This window comes from Pygoscelis adeliae, unplaced genomic scaffold, assembly GCF_000699105.1.
Source record: "Pygoscelis adeliae isolate BGI_AS28 unplaced genomic scaffold, ASM69910v1 Scaffold126, whole genome shotgun sequence".
Classification (NCBI taxonomy): domain Eukaryota; kingdom Metazoa; phylum Chordata; class Aves; order Sphenisciformes; family Spheniscidae; genus Pygoscelis; species Pygoscelis adeliae.
In genome coordinates this window covers 1,682,905-1,703,502 of record NW_008824896.1, presented here as the reverse complement: position 1 = coordinate 1,703,502, position 20,598 = coordinate 1,682,905, and the positions used below count along the sequence as shown (strand labels likewise).

Below are 20,598 nucleotides of genomic sequence, written 5' to 3'. Positions count from 1 at the left end.
CTGCAAACTTGCTGAGGGTGCACTTGATCCCACTGCCTATGTCATTGATGAAGACAATGTATTAAACAGTACTACCGGTCCCAATAGGGACCCCTGCAAGACGCCACTCGTCACCAGTCTCCATCTGGACATTGAGCCGTTGACCACTACCCTCTGGATGCGACCATCTAACCAATTCCTCACCCACTGGACAGTCCACCCATCAAATCCATACCTCTCCGGTTTAGAGAGAAGGATGTTGTGGGGGACCATGTCAAAGGCCTTATACAGGTCCAGGTAGACGACATCTGTAGCCCTTCCCATGTCCACTGATGTAGTCACTCCATCATAGAAGGCCACTAGGTTAGTCAGGCAGGACTTGCCCTTGGTGAAGCCATGCCGGCTGTCTCGAATCACCTCCCTGTCCTCCATGTGCCTTAGCATAGCTTCCAGGAGGATCTGTTCCATGACCTTCCCAGGCACGGAGGTGAGACTGACTGGCTTGTAGTTCCCTGGGTCTTCCTTTTTTCCCTTTTCAAAAATGGGGGTTATGTTTCCCCTTTTCTAATCAGTGGGAACTTCACCGGACTGCCACAACTTCTCAAATACGATGGATAGTGGCTTAGCAACTTCATCCGCCAGTTCCTTCAGGACTCAAGGATGGATCTCATCAGGTCCCATGGACTTGTGCACCTTCAGGTGCCTTAGATGGTGTTGAACCTGATGTTCTCCCACAGAGGGCTTATACCTTATAATCTTCTATTATAAGGTATAGTGACTCTTAGAGCATAAATGTTTAAGGTTGCATGTTTTGTCATGTGACTGAACTCTATTTCTGTAGCAGATCTTCTGGGGTTTTTTAACCTCTGGAATTAGACTGCATGGATGATAGATTTTCTTCTAGTAATTATATCAATAGTATTAAAAAAACTTTCAAAACTAAGTCATACATTGTAAGTGTTACTCTTTATAATTTTCTGTATCTACCTATTATTGCTTGCTCCCTGCAGTAATTATTTTATGGGTGGGAAAAGTGTTGTGACGACTTCGTATGAAGTGCTGCAGTAATGCAGAAGAGAATTGTTGAAGTGTATTGTAAGCATAGTGCGTTGTGCTCTTTTATCAGGGAATACTGGAGAGGTCTGAGACAGAAACAAAACAAAGACTCAATAATCAGATAGAAAAGCTAGAGCGTGAGATATCTCAGCTGAAGAAGAAACTAGAAAGTGAGGTGGAACAAAGACACTCCCTTACCAAAAATCAAGAGGTAAGTATAATTATAAATACGCTAAACTTGTTTTAGTGAAAATAAAGCCACAGTTGCATGGCTTCTGCCAGCTTACAGTGCATTGTTTTTCATATGTGAAATTTATAAACATTTAGTCTTTGTGCCGTTTGTGAATAATTACAAGTTTAAGAACCTTGTGTTTTCAGGTTCATATCCTGGATCTTAAGAGGCAACTCGAGACTGAGATAAACCGTCACATTAACACAAAGGAACTTTTAAAGAATGCCCAGAAAGAAACTGCGATGTTGAAACAGCAGCTTAACAATACGGAGGCTCAGCTAGCATCTCAGTCATCACAGAGAGCTCCAGGGAAAGGTAGGATGTTTTTCTACATTGAATTTCTCTTTATGTTAAACATTGCTGTCTGCAGAATAGTAAAATTCATAATAATTTAGAATTAGGAGGACAGTACACTAAATAATAAACCTCTTCATTATTACAGTCACATATTCAAACAAATGATAACCAGTGTCCTTGTTTCAGCTGGGATAGAGTTAACTTTCTTCCCAGTAGCTGCTATAGTGCTGTGTTTTGGATTTGGGATGGGAACAATGTTGATGACACACTGCTTACATTCAACAGCTAAGTAGTGCTTATGCTAGGTCAAGGACTTTTCAGCTTCTTATGCCCTGCCAGCGAGAAGCTGGGAGGGGACACAGCCAGGACAGCTGACCCGAACTGGCCAAAGGGATATTCCATACCATCTGATGTCATGCTCACTATATAAACTGGGGGGAGATGGCCGGGGAACAGCGATCACTGCACAGGATCTGGCTGGGCATTGTTCAGTGGGTGGTGAGCAACTGCATTGTGCATCACTTATTTTGTATATTCTTTTATCATCTTTAATAGTAGTAGTATTATTTTCCCTTCCTTTTCTGTCCTGTTAAACTGTCTTTATCTCAACCCACGAATTTTACTTTTTTTTTTTTTTTCTTCCTGATTCTCTTCCCTATCCCACTGTGGTGGGTAGTGGGCAAACGGCTGTGTGGTGTTTAGCTGCCTGCCAGGTTAAATCACAACAACCAGGATGATTCATTAAAGTAAAATTAATGTCCAAGCAATCTTTGACAAAGGGGAAAAATAAAGCAAAACTTATTAAAGGATCCCTTTTATTTTTATTTAAAATAACTTAAATCTATTAGGTTACTTATTTTTAAATAGCCAATTTTTTTGTCTGAATCAACAATGTTTATTGTAAGCCAGTATTTTGGTTAGGGCTGACATTAGGGAAGCTTTGTGAGGGTGATTGTTTTTTCCATGTTACTATCCTAAAAAGACTTTCGCTTTCAACAGAACAGTGGTTTAAAAAACTGAATTAAACTTCATCAGTTAATGAATATGTTGTAATATTGTAGGTCAGCCTACTACAAATGAAGACGTGGATGATCTTGTAAGTCGACTAAGACAAGCTGACGAACAAGTTAATGACCTGAGAGAAAGACTCAAGACTAGTTCCAGTAATGTGGAACAGTACAGGGCCATGGTTCTTAGTCTAGAGGAATCCCTTAATAAGGAAAAACAAGTAAGTAGTTACCATTGCTTATTAGGGAGAAAACAGAAGCAAAATGAAAGATGATGGGGTTTTTTGTACTATACAGTTTGTAGGATTATGGGAGGAATTACAAAAAAACTGAAGTTAGTTTAGAAGGCATTAGAATATAATGTAGTAAGACCATATTTTAGACAATTTTATTAAAAACACTTTTATCATGGAAATATTAGACCTTTTTGCAGCATATTTTTAAAATGCTGAATTGTAAATTTGACTCAAAGTTGTATTCTGCCAATGTCCTCCTTTGAAAGAGGGGAGTTGACTTTTAAAAAAATCTTCCTTATAACCCTGTGATCAATGATCAAAAATATTATTTAGCTCTCAATCAAAAGCGGTTAAATTCACACCTTCTGCATCAGTAAAGTTTTCACTGATGCAAAACACTCTATGGTGGTATTCATGGGAAAAGCTTAAGAACAACCTTCCAGTCCGTCTCATACTCCACCATGTTAACAGCAAATGAAGGCTGTTCTTCCAAGGTGTTCATCATATCAAAATAAGATAGATTGGGGAAACAGAATTCTCATTTTTTTCTACTGAAGTTACAGCATCAGTAGACAATGGAGTGCTGTTTGTCTAGTATCCAAGTTCTGTGCCTGTCTGTGTTCTGTTACTGTAAAAAATTCATTGTGGCTTGATACGCTTTACCACTATTGCAGACTTTAGTGTGTAATAAAAAGATATGCTGGCTGCTGCATTCTTGAGTGCAGTCACCTAAAACTGTTCTTAGATGTACTTCATGGGGTATTGCAGCTTTGAAGGGACATTAAAAAAAAAAAAAAATTTCAGTGCTATTTGTGATTTTCCACATTTTCAGTGTTCTTCTAAATCAGGTGCTGAGAATACCTACTCTGGCTTTAAATTGTTAATAAAATACTGGTTTCACATCAGAATACCATATTTAAAGGGAAAAAAAATTGATCTCTTATGATGGATTTTAATGAAGGTGACAGAGGAAGTTCGTGCAACAGTTGAAGCTCGTCTGAAGGAATCTTCAGAGTATCAAGCACAGCTGGAAAAGAAGCTGATGGAGTCAGAGAAAGAAAAGCAAGAACTGCAAGAGGAGAAGCGTAAAGCTGTGGAGAATATGGAACAACAGGTATGCACTGAATGCCCCTTCCCTTAAATTCCCTCGTAGAGGGTCCACAAGAATGTGCTTTTACGTAATTCCCTAAACTTCAATTTGTTTTCACAGTATAGTAGCATCCAAAACGAAATCTTTTAGGATGTACAAAAGGCTAGCTAAATTTGAGAGGTTTCAAAACATGAGTAGTATTTTAACCTTATCACTTTGTTAGGGTGATTGTGTAAAGCCATTACTATCTTCCTGAACTTTGAGCACTGTTTGCAGAAAAACATGAGTAAAAGCATTTGAGAAAGGTTTCAGAAAACCCTTTTTGGAACATGAGCCAAAACCAAATTTGTATCATGCACGTATTTTAAAACCAGACTGGTCTATGCCCTTATTTGTCTGGTTTATATTTGGGCTCTTATTGAGGTTGAAAAAAACAAGATGACTGCAACTAGAATTACTGCAGGCCTGACTCTGAAAGAACAGTAATATATTTTTACCAGGAAAGAGCTCTGTATATTAATAAGTCAAAATCTTGAAAGTATTTCTCTTTAGATTAAAATTAATATTTAAAAAAAATAAATAACCACCTTTGGTTCTACATTATTCATGACTGTCTACATTCAAAGCCTTGCTGTGTTCAATACTCTGTAAAATACTTTGCCATTTAGTCTTGGTTTTGTTCTTGGTTTTTTTTTTTTGTTGTCCCCCCCCTCCCCCATCACTATAGCTATCAGAACTAAAGAAGAGTCTGTCAACCGTGCAATCAGAAGTTCAGGAAGCTCTTCAGAGAGCCAGCACAGCTCTAAATAATGAACAACAAGCCAGACGTGACTGCCAGGAGCAAGTATGTTTGTAGTATTTGCCTATTTTAGCCAGAGGTAGTAAACTTAATGTTTAGTTTTTCATTGTTTTTCAGTTGAAATCAAAATGTTTTTTAAAGGTAGCGCTGCTAATCAGAGACTTGTGGAGGCAAGAAAAGTGCTGTAAGAGCACTTTCTCTATTTTGTGAACAGCTGCTTATTTAGTGCTTCATTTTTCTACCTGATCAAACATTGTGTTAATACCAACTAAACTGACTTTGAATACAAAGTTGTGCTGCAAGCACAGTTTGTGTCATGTTTAAGAAAACAACAGAAGATGCAATGGATTACTGTTTCTAAGGTCTGTTTCATTACATAAAAAAATTGATTGGGGAATGTAATTAACTTTTTAATGAATTGCTACCTCACTCTCCTGACAGGAGAGCAAAAAAGAAAACTGAACTCTCACAACAAGACAACGGGGAAAATACCTTTCTAACCTGAAACATAATTGTCATCTTTTAAAACTGTCGGGCAATATGAGATTTAGCAGCACCTGATAAGATTGTCTTGTTACCAGCTGTTACTTAAAGGGAATCTACTTTTCTGCAGGTGATAATTCCAGCAACACTGATTGGTGTAAAGGATGTAGAAAAACTTTTGGCAGTTGTTTAATCCAACTCAAAATTTAGTAGACAGGCGTTTCCATTGTTTTCAGCTGATACTGTGACCATAGTCTGTCTTTAGCTTTTTAACCTCACGCAGTAAATATCTTTGCCCATTCACATGTAGAAGTAACCAGTGGATGTTCTTAGACTAATACCTGCCTATTATCAGTGCAGGATCTACAGCAAGAGGTTTGATTGCAGAGTGACTATAGAGAGTGCGCCCTCCTTCTAGCTGCTCAAAGAAAATTATTTCAAATTCTAATTTTTTTTTTTAAATAGTAATTTCTTTAAGGGGACCATGCTAAGCTTATCCTTTTTGTTTTGTTTTGTTCTTGAGAATGACAAAGGTTTTGGCCAGTGATTTTCTTTTTGATTAGTGGTTACTGATTTTTGTCTACAATTTTGAGAATCTCTTTGTACATACCAAAGATATAACATTAAAGGTAACAATCTTTTTTTTTTTTTTCTTCCTGCAGGCAAAGATGGCTTCTGAAGCTCAAAATAAATATGAACGGGAATTAATGCTTCATGCTGCTGATGTTGAAGCATTACAGGCTATTAAAGACCAAGTTACCAAGAATGCAGCGGTAAGGCAGCAGCTAGAGGAAGCTGCTCAGAAAGCTGAGTCTGAATTGTTAGAGTGCAAAGCCTCCTGGGAAGAGAGAGAGAGAATGATGAAGGTATGATTGTTTTTATGGTTTCGGTGGTTTTCTTCCGTTAACAGAAATTCAGCCACAGCATTCACAGCCATTGAACAATTTTGTTGTAGGATGAAGCTTCAAAACTTGCATCTCGCTGTGAAGATTTGGAAAAACAAAATCGATTATTACATGAACAGCTGGAAAGTCTGAGTGATAAGATGGTGACCTCTATGAAGGAAGCCATGCCAACTGCAGTGAATGTTTCTCTCAATGAGGAAGGCAAATCCCAGGAACAAATCTTAGAAATTCTTAGGTAAATTTAGCTCTGGGCTCCTTCTCTCGGTGGTTACAAATTAGCTGCCAAATTAAATAGTTCTGTATTACTTTATATTTGAAGGATAATGTATAAAATTCAAGCACTTTTTTGCTGAGTAGGAGGTGGTGGTTCTACATTAATACCTAATAGAGGAGATTTCTTTCTACTCTTAGGAAAAAAAATGTGAGTCAATTATGACAGGAAGCTAAATCAGATTTTAGAAAATGTGATTGGCAAGAAAGTTTCATAGAGGTGATTTTTTTTTCTCATTGTAGTTTTTAGGGGGGTTATGTAGATTTTCAAAAATTTTTATCTAGGATTTTCTTTCTGATCTTTCTGAACCAATTTCTATATTCAGTAGACCTTCAGATATAAGATGCTTCAACTTAAAATGCTGCGTCTTGCATTTTCATTGACATGATGCTTTGTTCATTTTCTTGTTGCAGATTTATACGTCGAGAAAAGGAGATTGCAGAAACTAGATTTGAGGTGGCCCAGGTGGAGAGTTTGCGTTACCGTCAGAGAGTGGAGCACCTGGAAAGGGAACTCCAGGAACTGCAGGACAGTCTCAATGCTGAGAGAGAGAAGGTGCAGGTATGGTTGGATATTATTGGTTATGATTTCAGTAAGTAGAGAGGGCTGTTCTCTATGTTCTACTCTTTGTCTTCAGTGCCTGTGCCCAAAAAAGAAGAGTTTTGGAAGAATCGGGAGCTTTTAAACTGAGGTTGCTATATAGCCAAATGGAGGGTCTTGTTCTGAGTTCTGTGAAGCAGCGTGGCAATTCCAAAATCACATAAATAGGGAAAATAAAGATAATTTCTCTCATTCTTTTTTCCCCATCTCCTATTTCTTAAGCTGTATTTACTTGTTTTGAATGTACATGTGACATAATGAATGCCCATGATAGCTTTCCAAGATGGTGTTATGCCAGATCCAGGTAAGTATATATGCATGTGCAAGCAAAACAAATGACTGAGTTAAATCTTTTCAAAAGGTAACAGCAAAAACCATTGCACAGCATGAAGAATTAATGAAAAAAACTGAGACCATGAACGTACTGATAGAAACCAACAAGATGCTAAGAGAAGAGAAGGAGAGGCTAGAACAAGAGCTACAGCAAATTCAAGCAAAGGTTAGTGCCAAGGTTCACGTAAATTTTTCAGGTATTCAAGTTGATGAATTAACGTCTGGATATACCATTGCTAACTACAATAAATACATGATTTAGATTGTGATTATTCCTTTATGTCGTTTACAAATGAGGAAACTTTCCATTTAGAATTTTAGAAGACATTGGTCTGTCTAGAATATTGGAAAAGTTAAAGTTCAGTTTCATTTAAATGAAACTGTAAATCGGCATTTATCCTTGGCTAGAGATATACCAGTAACAAGGATATTATCAGCAGATAAATGAAAAATGGCACAGGAATACATATAAAGCAGTCCACAGCTTTATTAAGAGTTTAGAAGGGACATATATGCCTCTTCCCATTTCTACACGCCAGTTATTTTAATGGAATCCAGTGCAGTGTGGCTTGGCTTCTAACATGTCATTAATAATCCTTTTTCTGTACCAAAGTTCAGAGTGAGAGTCTAAGATTGTGAAGTCGTACCTATTTTTTTTTCCCCTCTCTGTAGGATCATCCCCTGCTCTTGCTCCTTGTCCTCCCTGCCCCCAGATGGCCACTGAAAGGCAGAGTTGGAAAAGAAGCTATATAATGACTTTTTGAGGGTGGTGTTTTGCTCTCTCTGTCCCTCTTACCATCATTGTTCAAGGCCTACCATATTCCATTTCCTTCAGTCTTGTAAGGTCCAGAGAGTTTAATCCCCAATTGTGTTTTTTCAGGTACGCAAGCTTGAGGCAGACATTCTACCTCTACAAGAGTCTAATGCTGAACTGAGTGAGAAAAGTGGAATGTTACAGGCAGAGAAAAAGCTGTTGGAAGAAGATGTTAAACGCTGGAAAGCCCGGACCCAGGTGAGGAATGCATGTTTTCAAAGAAGGTGTTGTGGGGGAAAAAAAAAAAGAACTAAAAAAAAGTTCTAAAAGTTCTTAAAAACAACAACAAACTAAGAAACTTATTTGAATTATAAAGCATTGTTTATGCAGCTTCAAAAGAGGCTATTCTAATTCATAGGCATTCCAAATCAAAATGCGAAAGCAGTAGCTCTAATTCAAAGAGATTTTTCTGGATATAACTGTATAATCATCTTAGAAAATGCAAACTATTTTCTCAACCTTTCAGCATTTATTGAGTCAACAGAAGGACACTGATCTCGAAGAGTATCGGAAGCTGCTTTCAGAGAAGGAGGCAAACACCAAGCGTATACAACAAATGAGTGAAGAAACAGGCAGGCTTAAAGCAGAAATAGCCAGGTGTGGTATAAGTCAATTAGTAAAAAGTTTTGAGCAAAGCAAAATATTTTAAATAAAGCTGTATCTGGAAGTGTAACTTCTTAACTGTCTCCATGTAACTATGAAACCTTTGGTATTCTTACTGTAGGTTGATAATATGCAGATAAAATGAAGTGAGAATTGTTTTGGAAGCTGTTTTTTAGCTGAACTTACTCTAAACTAATGTATTGTAGAATAATTTATATTCTACAAATACTCATTTGTATTGCAAAATCCTAGAAAACATAATTCATTACAGATAATGCCTGTGATATTACATAAAAATCAATACATTTCAGTATTGCTCAATCTCAAATATCTTATTTGCTTCTTCCTCCAATCTCTTGTTACGTAGAACTAATGCATCCATGACTACAAGCCAGAATCTTGTTCAGAGCCTGAAGGATGAAGTAACTAAAATAAGAACAGAAAAGGACACTTTGCAGAAAGAACTAGATGCTAAAGTGGCTGACATACAAGAAAAAGTGAAAACTATAACACAGGTCAAGAAAATTGGGCGCAGGTACAAGACTCAGTATGAGGAGCTGAAAGCACAGCATGATAAGGTAAATATGCTTTTTCTTTGTTTGCAAAGAAATTCTGTAAAAACCCTGTATGTTTTCATCTAGAGTCATGCATAATCTAGCTCATGATCTTCATGTTCCCTTAATATAATACTGTATGAGTACTTACCTGTGGAGAAAAAAGCAGAAAACAACATTGTTTATTCTGCTGTTAGCTCAAACTGCCACAAAGCATGAGCTGCATATCACTTAATACTTTGAATATTCTTAACAGAACTTTAGCATTCATTAGAATTCCTGAGTTTTGCCTACAACTTTTTAAATGATCGGTTTGCATGCAGAAGCAACTTGTGAAAGTAATGACATTCTCATCAGATAGTACCCTTTAGCCTGATACCACTTGACATATTTCAGATGGTTGCCAAAGCATCAACTCAGTCTTTTGTAGAACAACAAGAAGAACAAGTTTCTGTCCAGGAAGTACAAGAGCTGAAAGACACTCTCAGTCAAGCTGAAGTGAAGACAAAGTCTTTGGAGACTCAGGTTGAAAGTTTACAAAAGGTAAGAACAGAGTGAACAAGGTAAGAACAGTGAACAATTTCAAAGTATTGTACTTTTACTGCAATCTTAAATGCATAACTATGAGGAATGTGAGGGAGTTTTTCTGTTTGTATGTGCACGTGTGCGCATGTATGCACAGAAATAGTGTGCATACATGTGCCTATTTGTGCCTTTACCTTGTTGGGAAAGAGGGACCTTAAACCTGGTTTAAATCCTGTGTATAGTGTGTCTCATGCTGTTTCTTGGAATAATAAGTGGGAAAAAGAATGCTGTTCTCTCAACTATTGCATTCAGAGAGGACTGGACTTCTCTATCATTGATTAGAAGCTTTTTAACCTTAATACAGTGGCCAGCTAATACTACGACGTTGGAGCTTGTTAGGCTATATATTTGCCAAAGTAGCTGGTAATGGCCAATAGCTGCAATCTCTCTTTCTTTCTATAGACTGTAGCAGAAAAAGAAACTGAAGTTAGAAATCTTCAGGAGCAGATAACGCAGCTACAATCAGAACTTGCTCGTTTTCATCAAGATCTGCAAGAGAAGACTACACAGGAAGAACAGCTCAGGCAACAGATCACTGAGAAGGAGGAGAAAACTAGGAAGACGTTGCTTGCAGCCAAGCAGAAAATTGCACAGTTAGCTGGTATTACAATATTTTTTCTGTCCTTAAGGTGTCGTCTTCTGTTTGGGTTTCTGATTATTCCTATGGAAAAGCATTTTGACAGGATGCTTAGGAAAATATGGCCTACTTCATATTTTACTTAAAAGTTTTTTCTAGATTAGATGTTACAGGAATTGTTCTAAAACTTAATTCCTTCAGGAGATGATAAAAGTATATAACTAGCTGTACACTGGAGGTAAAAAAAAGTTTTGTTTAGTTTTGGCCAGCCAATGTGATCCGTTTGTTGATTAGAGCAGATTGACCCTACTAACAACTCAGGTAATTCTCCCCTTCCCTCTTGTCTTCCCTAAGTGTACAGGTGCAAAACATACTGCCTCTTCTATTTTTAATTGATGTTGAGAGAAATGATGGTGTAAGAGCTTGCTGAAAACATCTTGTTCTTTTGTGACTACTTCTTTATTTTAATTTTTTTATTTTTCTATATTTATTATATATTTTTATACTTTTATTTATTTTTATTTAATTGCAATTAAATAGAAAAATGGCACATGAAAGTTAAAATAACCTCTAAGAGCTCCTTTGAGAGCTTAACTTTTTTAAGATTTCAAAATATTTCAGTAACCTATTAAAACAGACAGGTATTCCACATGCAGAGACTTAGTAGGCAGCTTTACAGTAGCAAGACTGAATTCTTTCCTATTCAATTAGGTACAAAAGAACAGCTAACAAAAGAAAATGAAGAGTGGAAGCAAAAGAGCAGTTCACTAGAAGAGCAGAAGACTGAATTGGAGGTGCGGATGAGTGCACTCAAATCTCAGTACGAAGGTCGAATCTGCCGTCTGGAAAGAGAGCTTAGAGAGCAGCAAGAACGACACCATGAACAGCGAGACGAGCCACCAGAGTCTACAAATAAGGTACAAAATCCTTTTGGCTAATTGTGTGAGAGGAAATAAACGGCTTGCATGTCTCATGACTGAACGAGAGCAACAGCTGTGAGTATGAGCACCATTGTCCAACTTGGTTCAGTTTTGTGTATACACTAGTTAATACTCAGGACTACTGTACGTGAAAGTGTTTTTTCTAAACATCCTAAATAGGATGGAAATTCTTGTCATAGGAATCCTACACTTGGGATAAAAAAAGAAAATTAAAACATATCAATGAGCCCAACAAAATGTGCTATTCAAGTTCCACTGTCCCCTGGTTTTGGAAATGTACAAGTTGGCTTTAGTAAGGATTCAGAACTTAGTTTAAAACTCATTTCCTGCCATAGTCAGAATTCCCAGTGCTAACAAGCATACAGTTATATCATTCACTGTGAATCGGCCAATGAACTTTTTGCACTGCGCTCTCCATTATTGTATTTTTATCCATGCATTCAGTGTAATGGGTTCTAGCTGCTATTGTCTCAATAGCTTCAGAAAATACCTGAGAAATTACTGAATTGGTTTGCATACTTGGTATGACTGGTATGATTTTTTTTTTTTTTTTGTCTTGGAGAATCTGCAACAGTCAGAGAGTCTGACCAGGCATGCTAACAAGTCTGTTAGATCTCTTTACTAACAATCATTTCTTTGACTGCTGAAGTGTTTTATGAAATTGCTCGGTCTGTTTCGTTATGTACATGGCATGATACTTCTGTTTCTTAATAGGTCCCAGAACAGCAGAGGCAAATCTCGCTCAAGTCTACTCCAGCTTCAGGTGAAAGAGGAATGTGAGTTGAAGGGTTTGGGGGTTTTGCAGAGTTTCTGTGATTGGTGTTTCATGGTTTTGTCTTTATCTAGTTGCTCTTTTTAGTAAACCACTGGCTTTTCACAATTTTTCTTAAGCAGCTTTGAAGATACTGATTGACATAATATGTTCCTCCTGTTTTTTCTCAGCTACATTTAATCAACAAAGCTTTTAAGCTGTTAAATAGTCATATTAACCATGAGGAACGTGGTATCTGGGAAACTTAAAAGATTTTTTTATATGTTTTCAGACTTCAAGATTCTTGAAGTTATACAGTTTTGATTGTTACCTTTAACCTTTTTGGTTTTGGGGGGGATCTTCCTTGTGCAAGAATCTCAAACATGCGAAACAGACTAAATAGATAGTAACTCTTAACAACACATAAAATAGTCAAGTGACTAAGCTCTAAAATGGGATTAGATAACAAACTCCCTTTCAGTTTTTATGACAGCATCCTTGTGAAAGCAAGGCTTTCAAAAATGCCTCTTAAAATTTGGCTGATCCTTGTCTCAACCAAGAGATGATGTTGCTCTATATTGAGTGAATCTGTTAGTTTTAATGGAAGGTGTATTACTCACTGAAATAAAGACCCAGCACAGCTAGTAGTACGAGCTACGCACTACTACTTTTGATCTGCTTACAGATTTCTAGTTGATTACCTTTTGAAGAAACCTATCAGATCTCTAAGCTGGACAAAATGCTACTGATGGCATAGCGTGTCTGTCTTTTTTCTTTTTTAACTATAAACAAATTTTGGAAGACAATTCATTATGCCCTTGTCAGGCTTTTAAATTTTAAACCTTTAAAAATCAGTATTTCTGGCTATGATAATATATTTACATTTGGTATTTTTAAAATCTGTTTTCTGCACTATCATGATGAAACCAATATCCTCTTTTTCAGTGCTAGCACTTCAGATCCACCAACAGCAAATATTAAACCAACTCCTGTTGTGTCAACTCCAAGTAAAGTGACTGCTGCTGCAATAGCTGGGAATAAGTCTACTCCAAGAGCCAGTATCCGTCCAATGGTTACTCCTGCTACAGTCACTAATCCTACCACTACTCCAACAGCCACAGTTATGCCTACAACACAGGTGGAAACTCAGGAAGGTAAGCATTTTAGTATAGTATAAGGATCTACAGTAATCATAAATGCTACCTTTGCCTTGAAATCTTGGTAATTATTAGTTTGAAAGTACCTCAAATAGTTTTATTGTCCCTGCATCTCTTTCAATATTGTACTTCTATGACCACTTCTGTTGCAACGAAGTTCATGATTCTTCAACTGAAGACGGGTATAAGCAATGTTAACTCAATCTGCAAAACATTGAATCTGCTTATTTAGGGCATTCTGAAATAGAGAGTGTGAACTGTACTAGGTAATATGAAGACAGTTGAATGTGCTACTGTTTGCCTTTCAGCTATGCAATCAGAAGGACCTGTGGAGCATGTTCCAGTCTTTGGAAGCACTAGTGGGTCTGTACGTTCCACCAGTCCTAATGTTCAGACATCTCTCTCTCAGCCCATCTTGACTGTTCAGCAGCAGACACAAGCGACTGCTTTTGTGCAGCCCACTCAGCAAAGTCATCCTCAGATTGAGCCTGCTAATCAGGAGCCATCCCCTACCATTGTAGAAGTTGTACAGAGCTCTCAAATAGAGAGGCCCTCCACTTCTACAGCAGTGTTCGGCACAGGTTGGTTTTATTTTATAGGCCTACCTTTTTGAATAGTTCCTTTTAAGTAGCTCCATTTAGACCCTTGTCAAACCAGGCCTAACCAGCAATAGAATTTGCTCTTCCCCCCCCGCCCAAGGGAAAACGTTTATTGCATGTTTTACAAACTTCTGAGGTTAGGCTCCTTTCTTGAATCTTCAGAAATGGTACCCCTGAAATGCTGTTGTCACTGCATTCCTTAAAGTAGAAAATAAAAACTCATATGTTTGTTTATCTATTCAGAGCAGCACTGGGGTTTAATACGTTAAACCTTGATGCCTCTGTTTCCATGGTACTGTTGGAGCAAGGTTAATTTTAGGAGTCATGAGTAAGCTACTTAAGCTGGAGTATAAAATACAGAGAACTCTAAAGCTACTCAGTGTGATACACTGTTGCACATCTGTTTGCCCTACATAGTGTAGATTTTGGTGTAGAATGTTTATTCCCCAAAATATGCTTTTGAAACTGCTTTTTTTGTTTCCCAGCTGATACTCTGTTAAAATTTTAGGTGTACTTGTCAGAAGCAAAGATGTTGGAAAAAAAACTTTAGTTGTACCCTGAAGCTTAGATTTGGGGTCAATTAGGTTGTGAATATAGGTCCAAGAGCATAAAACTTGTAAAAAAGGAAGGGGCTGATGTTTTCATGTGCTAGGAAACAGCACAAGGTGATTCTGTCTGATTCTATTTGTTATCATTCAATGCAGAAAAAGAGGCGATCTTCCAGAGTTAAAATACCAAACCTTTTGATTTTCTGTTTTGTATATTTGTTGTTCTGAAAATAACTGAGAGAGTCTTTTAAGTTTCAGCTACCCCAAGTTCTTCACTGTCTAAACGTCCACGAGAGGAAGAGGAGGATAACACTGTGGAAAACTCGGACCAAATTTCAGAGGAAACAGTGGATGTACCTCTTCCAAAAAAACTGAGAAGCATACAAAGAGTTGGACCTGAGGTTTGCAAGAACATAAAATGCTACTGCTTAATCTGTCCCTTTGGAAGATTTTGATGGGAATAGCAAGTATATTACTTCAGAGCAAGTCAGTTAATTCTTAACGTGACTTCTTAATCTGTTGGGGAGGAAGCAATTATGTTTGGGCATTGTAAAAGGCAGAGGTTATACCAGTTGCAATGAATGATGCAAATCTTAGTGAACTGTAGGATGGAAGAGAGAGGGGGTGTATCCTAGCATTGAGGGGGAAGAAGTTAAACACTTTTCAGTGTAGTCTGGAAGGTCATTATCTACAGTTACTCTGGAGTAAGATAGTGTACTTGAGGAGATGCCAGGGAAGCAAAGAGGAGTTCCATGGAAAAGCTTACAGGAGATGCATGTGAAATATTGGTGTGAGACAATTGCGATGTCCTGCAAAAAAGGAATGAACTTGAGACAGAACCTCACAGCAGACAACTCATGAATAATGTTAAGGAAGTCAACGACGTTTTATTAACTCTGTAGAGATGCTGCATAACAGAAAAGGGCAAGATTGTGTAAGAACATTATCACTTAATTTGCTGAGAGGATGGAGGTGGAATGGGAAACCTTGAGGGTTCTTTTTTGGTCCTGAAAAGATTTAGAGACACTGAGGTCCAGTGGGCTGGAATGGGGAAACTGTATTTCTCCAGGGCAGAGAAATGGGGTGCTAGATGAAAGGATTCCTTAGCAGAGCTAAGGAATAATAGTAAAAGGGGAACAAAATGTTGCCCATGATCTTTGTGGGAAAAGATAATTTTTTAGAAAAAGTTTAAAAAAAAATCTCGAACATGTTAAAGAACCAAACTTTAGGGCTAATGATGTTTTTAAACGAAGAAAATATATGTTCTTTCAGGAGGAAGTGACAGCAGAAGAGAGCACTGATGGTGAGGTAGAAGCTCAAACATACAATCAAGACTCGCAAGACTCAATTGGAGAAGTAAGCATATATGAACAGCAGAAAATCTTCATTTCAGCAGAAATAGCTATCCTTCCCCACACCACCACCTCTCAATATTTTTTAGAAGCAAAACCTCAAATCAGATCCTGCAGGTTTCCAGTGGAAACCACTTATAACCTTTTAAAGTTTAGACTTGCAATGTTCAAGGATAGATACTCAATTTTTCTTGTACTCTACACATACCTATATAAGTAACATTCAGAATGTTAATGAAGCTTTGCAATTTTGAATTGTAATTCTATGTGTTGTTTTAGAAATCCTAGTATCCTTAACCCCAGTTTTATGCAGTGAAACAGATACAGAGGTTAAATGAGTCACAGTCTTAAAATGGAATTGGAGTTTTCAGTTCTTTGCTTACTCCTTTGGGCTTTCTGGCTTTTCTTTCACAGAAAGATTTGACAAATCCTTGAGCAAGCTTAGTGTTAGATGGGTCATGATGTGATAAACAAAGGAAAAAAAAAGTTGGTTTTGTTCTAGTTCTGTAAGATGTCCATTGTAGCTGTGTTAGGAAAGACAAATATAAATGAAAACCATGAATTTAATCTCGTTTTACCTCAGAAACAGGCAAAAGTGTTATGGTAATTCCTGAACTTGGCAAAACCTCATGTTGAAGTGTGGAACCTATTTTCTTTAAGCAGTGGTGGGTACTGAGTCTTTAGTCAGGTGTTTTTCCTCTCCTATCCTTCATATGTTTAAAAGGTATGACAAACATTTCCCTTCCCATTAAATCCCAGCTGTGTACTTTCTATTCCACAAATATCTTTAAATGTTCTTTAATTAACAGTTCTAGTACTCCATGGAATTATTTGAATTCTGCTGCTAGACAATCATTTGCAACATTAAAGTGACATGTTGTTCAGAAAATAACAGAACCTAGTTATCATACCTAAACCAAAAGTCTTGAACGCTAAAAAATGTATGTGGTAGAGTCCTGAATTTTTATTTTTTTTTTAAGAGGTTGTGGGAGACTCTCCCTGATGCTTTTTTTTTTCTCAACACATCTAGTCATACTTGTCAGATTTCGTTCAACTGTTTTGAATATACATACGTGCTTTGAATATACATGCATGCTGAATGGAAAGAGAACTATTTGCTAGCTCTGTGTCTGACTGTCACGTGAATTGCGGTACTGTTCCTCCAGACCAAAAGAACTGTAAAACAGCAGCTCAGAGTTCACGCTTAGGAGAGAGATGGTTGTTCCTTGATCCTGGGGAGACTTCTAGTTGTCAGTAGTTGATTGTTGACAATCTTCTGTAGCATTCTCTTTTGTCCTTTCCTATCTTGGTTAGTTATTAAGAAACAGTGATAACTAGTGTTTCTCTTGTAAGCATCAGAGTCTGTTTCTCTTCTTGTTGTCCCATCAGCAGTCTTGTGCACTGACAGTAACTGCAGTGTTGGTGGTGTGCTCAGAGGGTGCCCCTCTAAGTAACCAGGCAATTGTTCTGGCTGGATGTGAACTAAGGGCAGAGTGTTTCCTCAGCTGTCAACAATGCTCAGTGTATCTGTGTTTGCTTATTGTACAAATAATGCTTATTGTGTTGGTGATAGCTCCTTGGTTATCTGAAATAGATAGGTAAACATTTAGACAGCAGCTTTTTATAGATGTACATTCAAATGTATCACATATGAATACAGTATTCCTAATGATGGCACCCATCCCAGATCAGATTTGGAAGTGAAGGACTTGTGTTGTAGAGCAGACCTCCTCCTTTTGGTCGAGGTTGAGAGCTAGGAATGGAAACAGGAAACTCTTGGAAATACAATGGACACCTTCCTGAAGAACATTTTAAGAATTATGTATGCTGCATTTCATTTTGTTTCTTCTGGTAATTTACTTTTATCTTTTACAGGGTGTTACACAGGGAGAGTACACTCCCATGGAAGATAGTGAAGAAACTTCCCAGTCTATCCCAATAGATCTTGGACCTCTTCAGTCAGATCAACAAAATACTTCTTCATCTCAGGATGGTCAATCGAAGAGAGATGATGTCATTGTAATTGATAGTGATGATGAAGATGATGATGATGAAGAAAATGAAGGCGAGCAGGAAGTATGTATATCAAGGAATTACTTTGTTTATGAACTCCTTTATTTATGATTTTGTCTATGTAAAGGTCACCTGGCAGGACTAATCAAAATATTTTTTTGACTGTGTAAATAGTCTGTATTTATGTAGCCTGAACTTCTAGTGTTTTAAAGATACTTCTTAATGCAGCTTGACTTTTTTTTTTTTTTAAGTCATAACATTTCACAGTGCCTCTAGATTATCTATGACTATTCAACATACAAGGGTGGCCTCTGTGAGGAGAGGCTGGGGGCTGCCCCATGACAGATACAGCCTGTTCCAGCTGGCTCTGCAGTGGCCCCACTGCAGGGCACAGCTGAGCCCATCAGCTGGTGAAAACATATATAAGAAAGGGCAAAACGCTGCATGGCAGTGTTAGTGTGAGGAGGGAGAAAAAAATGTGAGAAACAATCCTGCGAACACCAAGGTCAAAGAAGAATGAGGGGAAGGAGGTGCTCCAGACATCGGAGCAGATATTCCTTGTAGCCCATGGAAGAGACCACAATGGAGCAGGTATTTCCCTGCAGCCTGTGGAGAGGAGGATATTCCCTGAAGGAAATTGCAGCCCGTGGAGCAGTAGGCTGTACTGCCAGGAACCATGGCCCATGGAGAGGAGCCAATGCAGGAGCAGGTTTATCGTGATGGACAGCAGCCCTTCAGTGGGAAGGACCCACTGCTGGAGTAGTTCTTGAAGGACTGCAGTCTGTGGAGAGGACCCACGTTGGAGCAGAGGGAAAAGTGTGAGGAGGAAGGAGTAGCTGGGAGAAACTGTTATGCACTGACCACAACCCCCCATTCCTTGTCCCCTCTGCCCTGCTTGGGGTAGGGGAGGAGGAAGAGAAGTTGGGAATGAGGGAGTGAAGTTGAGCCTGGGAAGAAGGGAGTGGGAAGAAGGTGTTCTAGTTTTTGTCTTTGTTTCTCACCATCCAACTCTATTTTTAATTGGCAACAAATTAAATTAGTTTTCCCAGAGTTGAGTCTTTTGCCCATAGTGGTAATTGGTAAGTGATCTGCCTGTCTTTATCTTGACCCTCAAGCTTTTCTGTCTTATTTTCTACCCTTGTCCTGTTGAAGAGGGAGTGGCTGGGTGGGTGTCTGGCAGCCAGCCGAGGTCAACCTACCACAGCAATCGAAAAATACATACATATATTCTGTGGATAATAAATGCTGAACATCTTCAGAAAGAGATCCATAGACAGAGGTCATCTGTGTACCACAAAGTGAAGTGTACCACTTCAAGATTTGAAATTATTCCACTACCCTTTCTGCACTTCCTGAAGGCTTTTTTATGGTCTTATCATAGGACTATGAAGATGAGGAAGAGGAAGACGAGGATGATGATGAAGACACAGGGATGGGAGATGAAGGTGATGACAGTAATGAAGGAACTGGTAGTGCTGATGGTAATGATGGATATGAAGCAGATGATGCTGAGGTGAGATACAGATTTTTTTGTAGCCTGTTAAATTTCTTGGAATAAACTGGTGGTGTGATGCATCTGCACAGATTTGAACACTTGAATGAGAAAATCTTAATATGAATTCATCGTAGAAAATTGAGGCTGCTAGTAGGTGATAGTGATTTCTGTTACAGCTGGTGTTTTCACAAGAAAAATCAACTTTGAATGTTTAAGGGGGCTGAATGAAAATGCAAAGTACAGGAGCCAGCAACAAATACTGTAGTTGCAGAGCTAGTAAGACAGTTTCTTCAAAAGCTGGATATTTCATTGACTGTTATTATTGAATGATGATGGCTACATTGTTCACATTTGTGTAGGTACAGATATGCAAAACTTCTGAGATTTCATACAGTTGTATACATTTACCTGATTTTGTAGATATCTATAGAAATATTTTAAGATTTTCATATATTCTACTTTGTTTACTTTCTGAATACTTTTGTACTGCTTTTATATTCTCTTTACAGCCTATAAGTTGTTTAGTGCTAAGTCGTATTATGTTTATGTGTTTTTTCTAGGGTGCTGACGGTACAGATCCTGGAACAGAAACTGAGGAAAGCATGGGAGGAGGTGAAAGCAACCAGAGGGCAGCAGATTCTCAAAACAATGGTATGGTTATTCCATGTTTCTTCAAAGTCTGTAAGGGGGGAAAATGTAGAAGCTGTTTTGCATGTGTTAAAATATGCACTTAAAAGTAAGAATATAAGGTGAAATGCTAAAGACCATTTTAACCTGAAATGTAGATTCTTTTGAAATGTTCTTTTCTGAATTTATTCTACATCCTTTGAAAACCCTGCAAGCTCTGGTTGCTATGGAAACTGCTGTTGATAGCTCAGTAGATTAATCTCTCGCTAAATCAGCACTTGAATAATCAATAGTTTGTTCCGGTGCTGGTGTTGCTATAGCTGGCACAAGTCCTCTTTTAAGTGATTTTAGATGAGCACTGAGCTGTCCCACTCTTACAAGGGTAAAAATGTCTGTGTTAATGTGGTAGCAGAATTTGAAGACCTGCCTTCACATTTTCAACTCAGTTTGGAGGGCATGGGTTTACTCCTCTATACTTCTGTATGTTTTAGTAGAAGGGAGTACAAGTGCTGCAGAGTCCACTTTTCCTCATGAAAGTTCAAGAGAACAGCAGCCATCATCTGCCTCGGAGAGACAGGCCCCTCGGCCCCCACAGTCACCACGGAGACCACCACATCCACTGCCCCCACGGCTAACTATTCATGCTCCTCCTCAAGAACTGGGTCCCCCAGTACAGGTATAAACTTTCTCTAGC

At 38.1% G+C, this 20,598-nt stretch overlaps 1 protein-coding gene across 1 annotated transcript in view; it reads left to right on the top strand.

The window, feature by feature from the left end:
* The window catches only part of TPR (translocated promoter region, nuclear basket protein), a 45,568-nt gene that overhangs the window by 16,981 nt on the left and 7,989 nt on the right, over positions 1-20,598 (top strand). The window contains exons 21-44 of the mRNA XM_009324661.1: positions 1,106-1,246; positions 1,414-1,582; positions 2,626-2,792; positions 3,769-3,921; positions 4,625-4,741; positions 5,842-6,045; positions 6,135-6,319; positions 6,769-6,916; positions 7,317-7,454; positions 8,169-8,300; positions 8,569-8,699; positions 9,073-9,283; positions 9,656-9,802; positions 10,247-10,445; positions 11,133-11,338; positions 12,077-12,138; positions 13,059-13,267; positions 13,579-13,851; positions 14,670-14,818; positions 15,690-15,773; positions 17,645-17,845; positions 19,164-19,295; positions 19,838-19,928; positions 20,396-20,580. Coding sequence (XP_009322936.1) covers positions 1,106-1,246; positions 1,414-1,582; positions 2,626-2,792; positions 3,769-3,921; positions 4,625-4,741; positions 5,842-6,045; positions 6,135-6,319; positions 6,769-6,916; positions 7,317-7,454; positions 8,169-8,300; positions 8,569-8,699; positions 9,073-9,283; positions 9,656-9,802; positions 10,247-10,445; positions 11,133-11,338; positions 12,077-12,138; positions 13,059-13,267; positions 13,579-13,851; positions 14,670-14,818; positions 15,690-15,773; positions 17,645-17,845; positions 19,164-19,295; positions 19,838-19,928; positions 20,396-20,580 — 3,834 coding nt within the window. The remainder of the gene's footprint in view (positions 1-1,105; positions 1,247-1,413; positions 1,583-2,625; positions 2,793-3,768; positions 3,922-4,624; positions 4,742-5,841; positions 6,046-6,134; positions 6,320-6,768; positions 6,917-7,316; positions 7,455-8,168; positions 8,301-8,568; positions 8,700-9,072; positions 9,284-9,655; positions 9,803-10,246; positions 10,446-11,132; positions 11,339-12,076; positions 12,139-13,058; positions 13,268-13,578; positions 13,852-14,669; positions 14,819-15,689; positions 15,774-17,644; positions 17,846-19,163; positions 19,296-19,837; positions 19,929-20,395; positions 20,581-20,598) is intronic.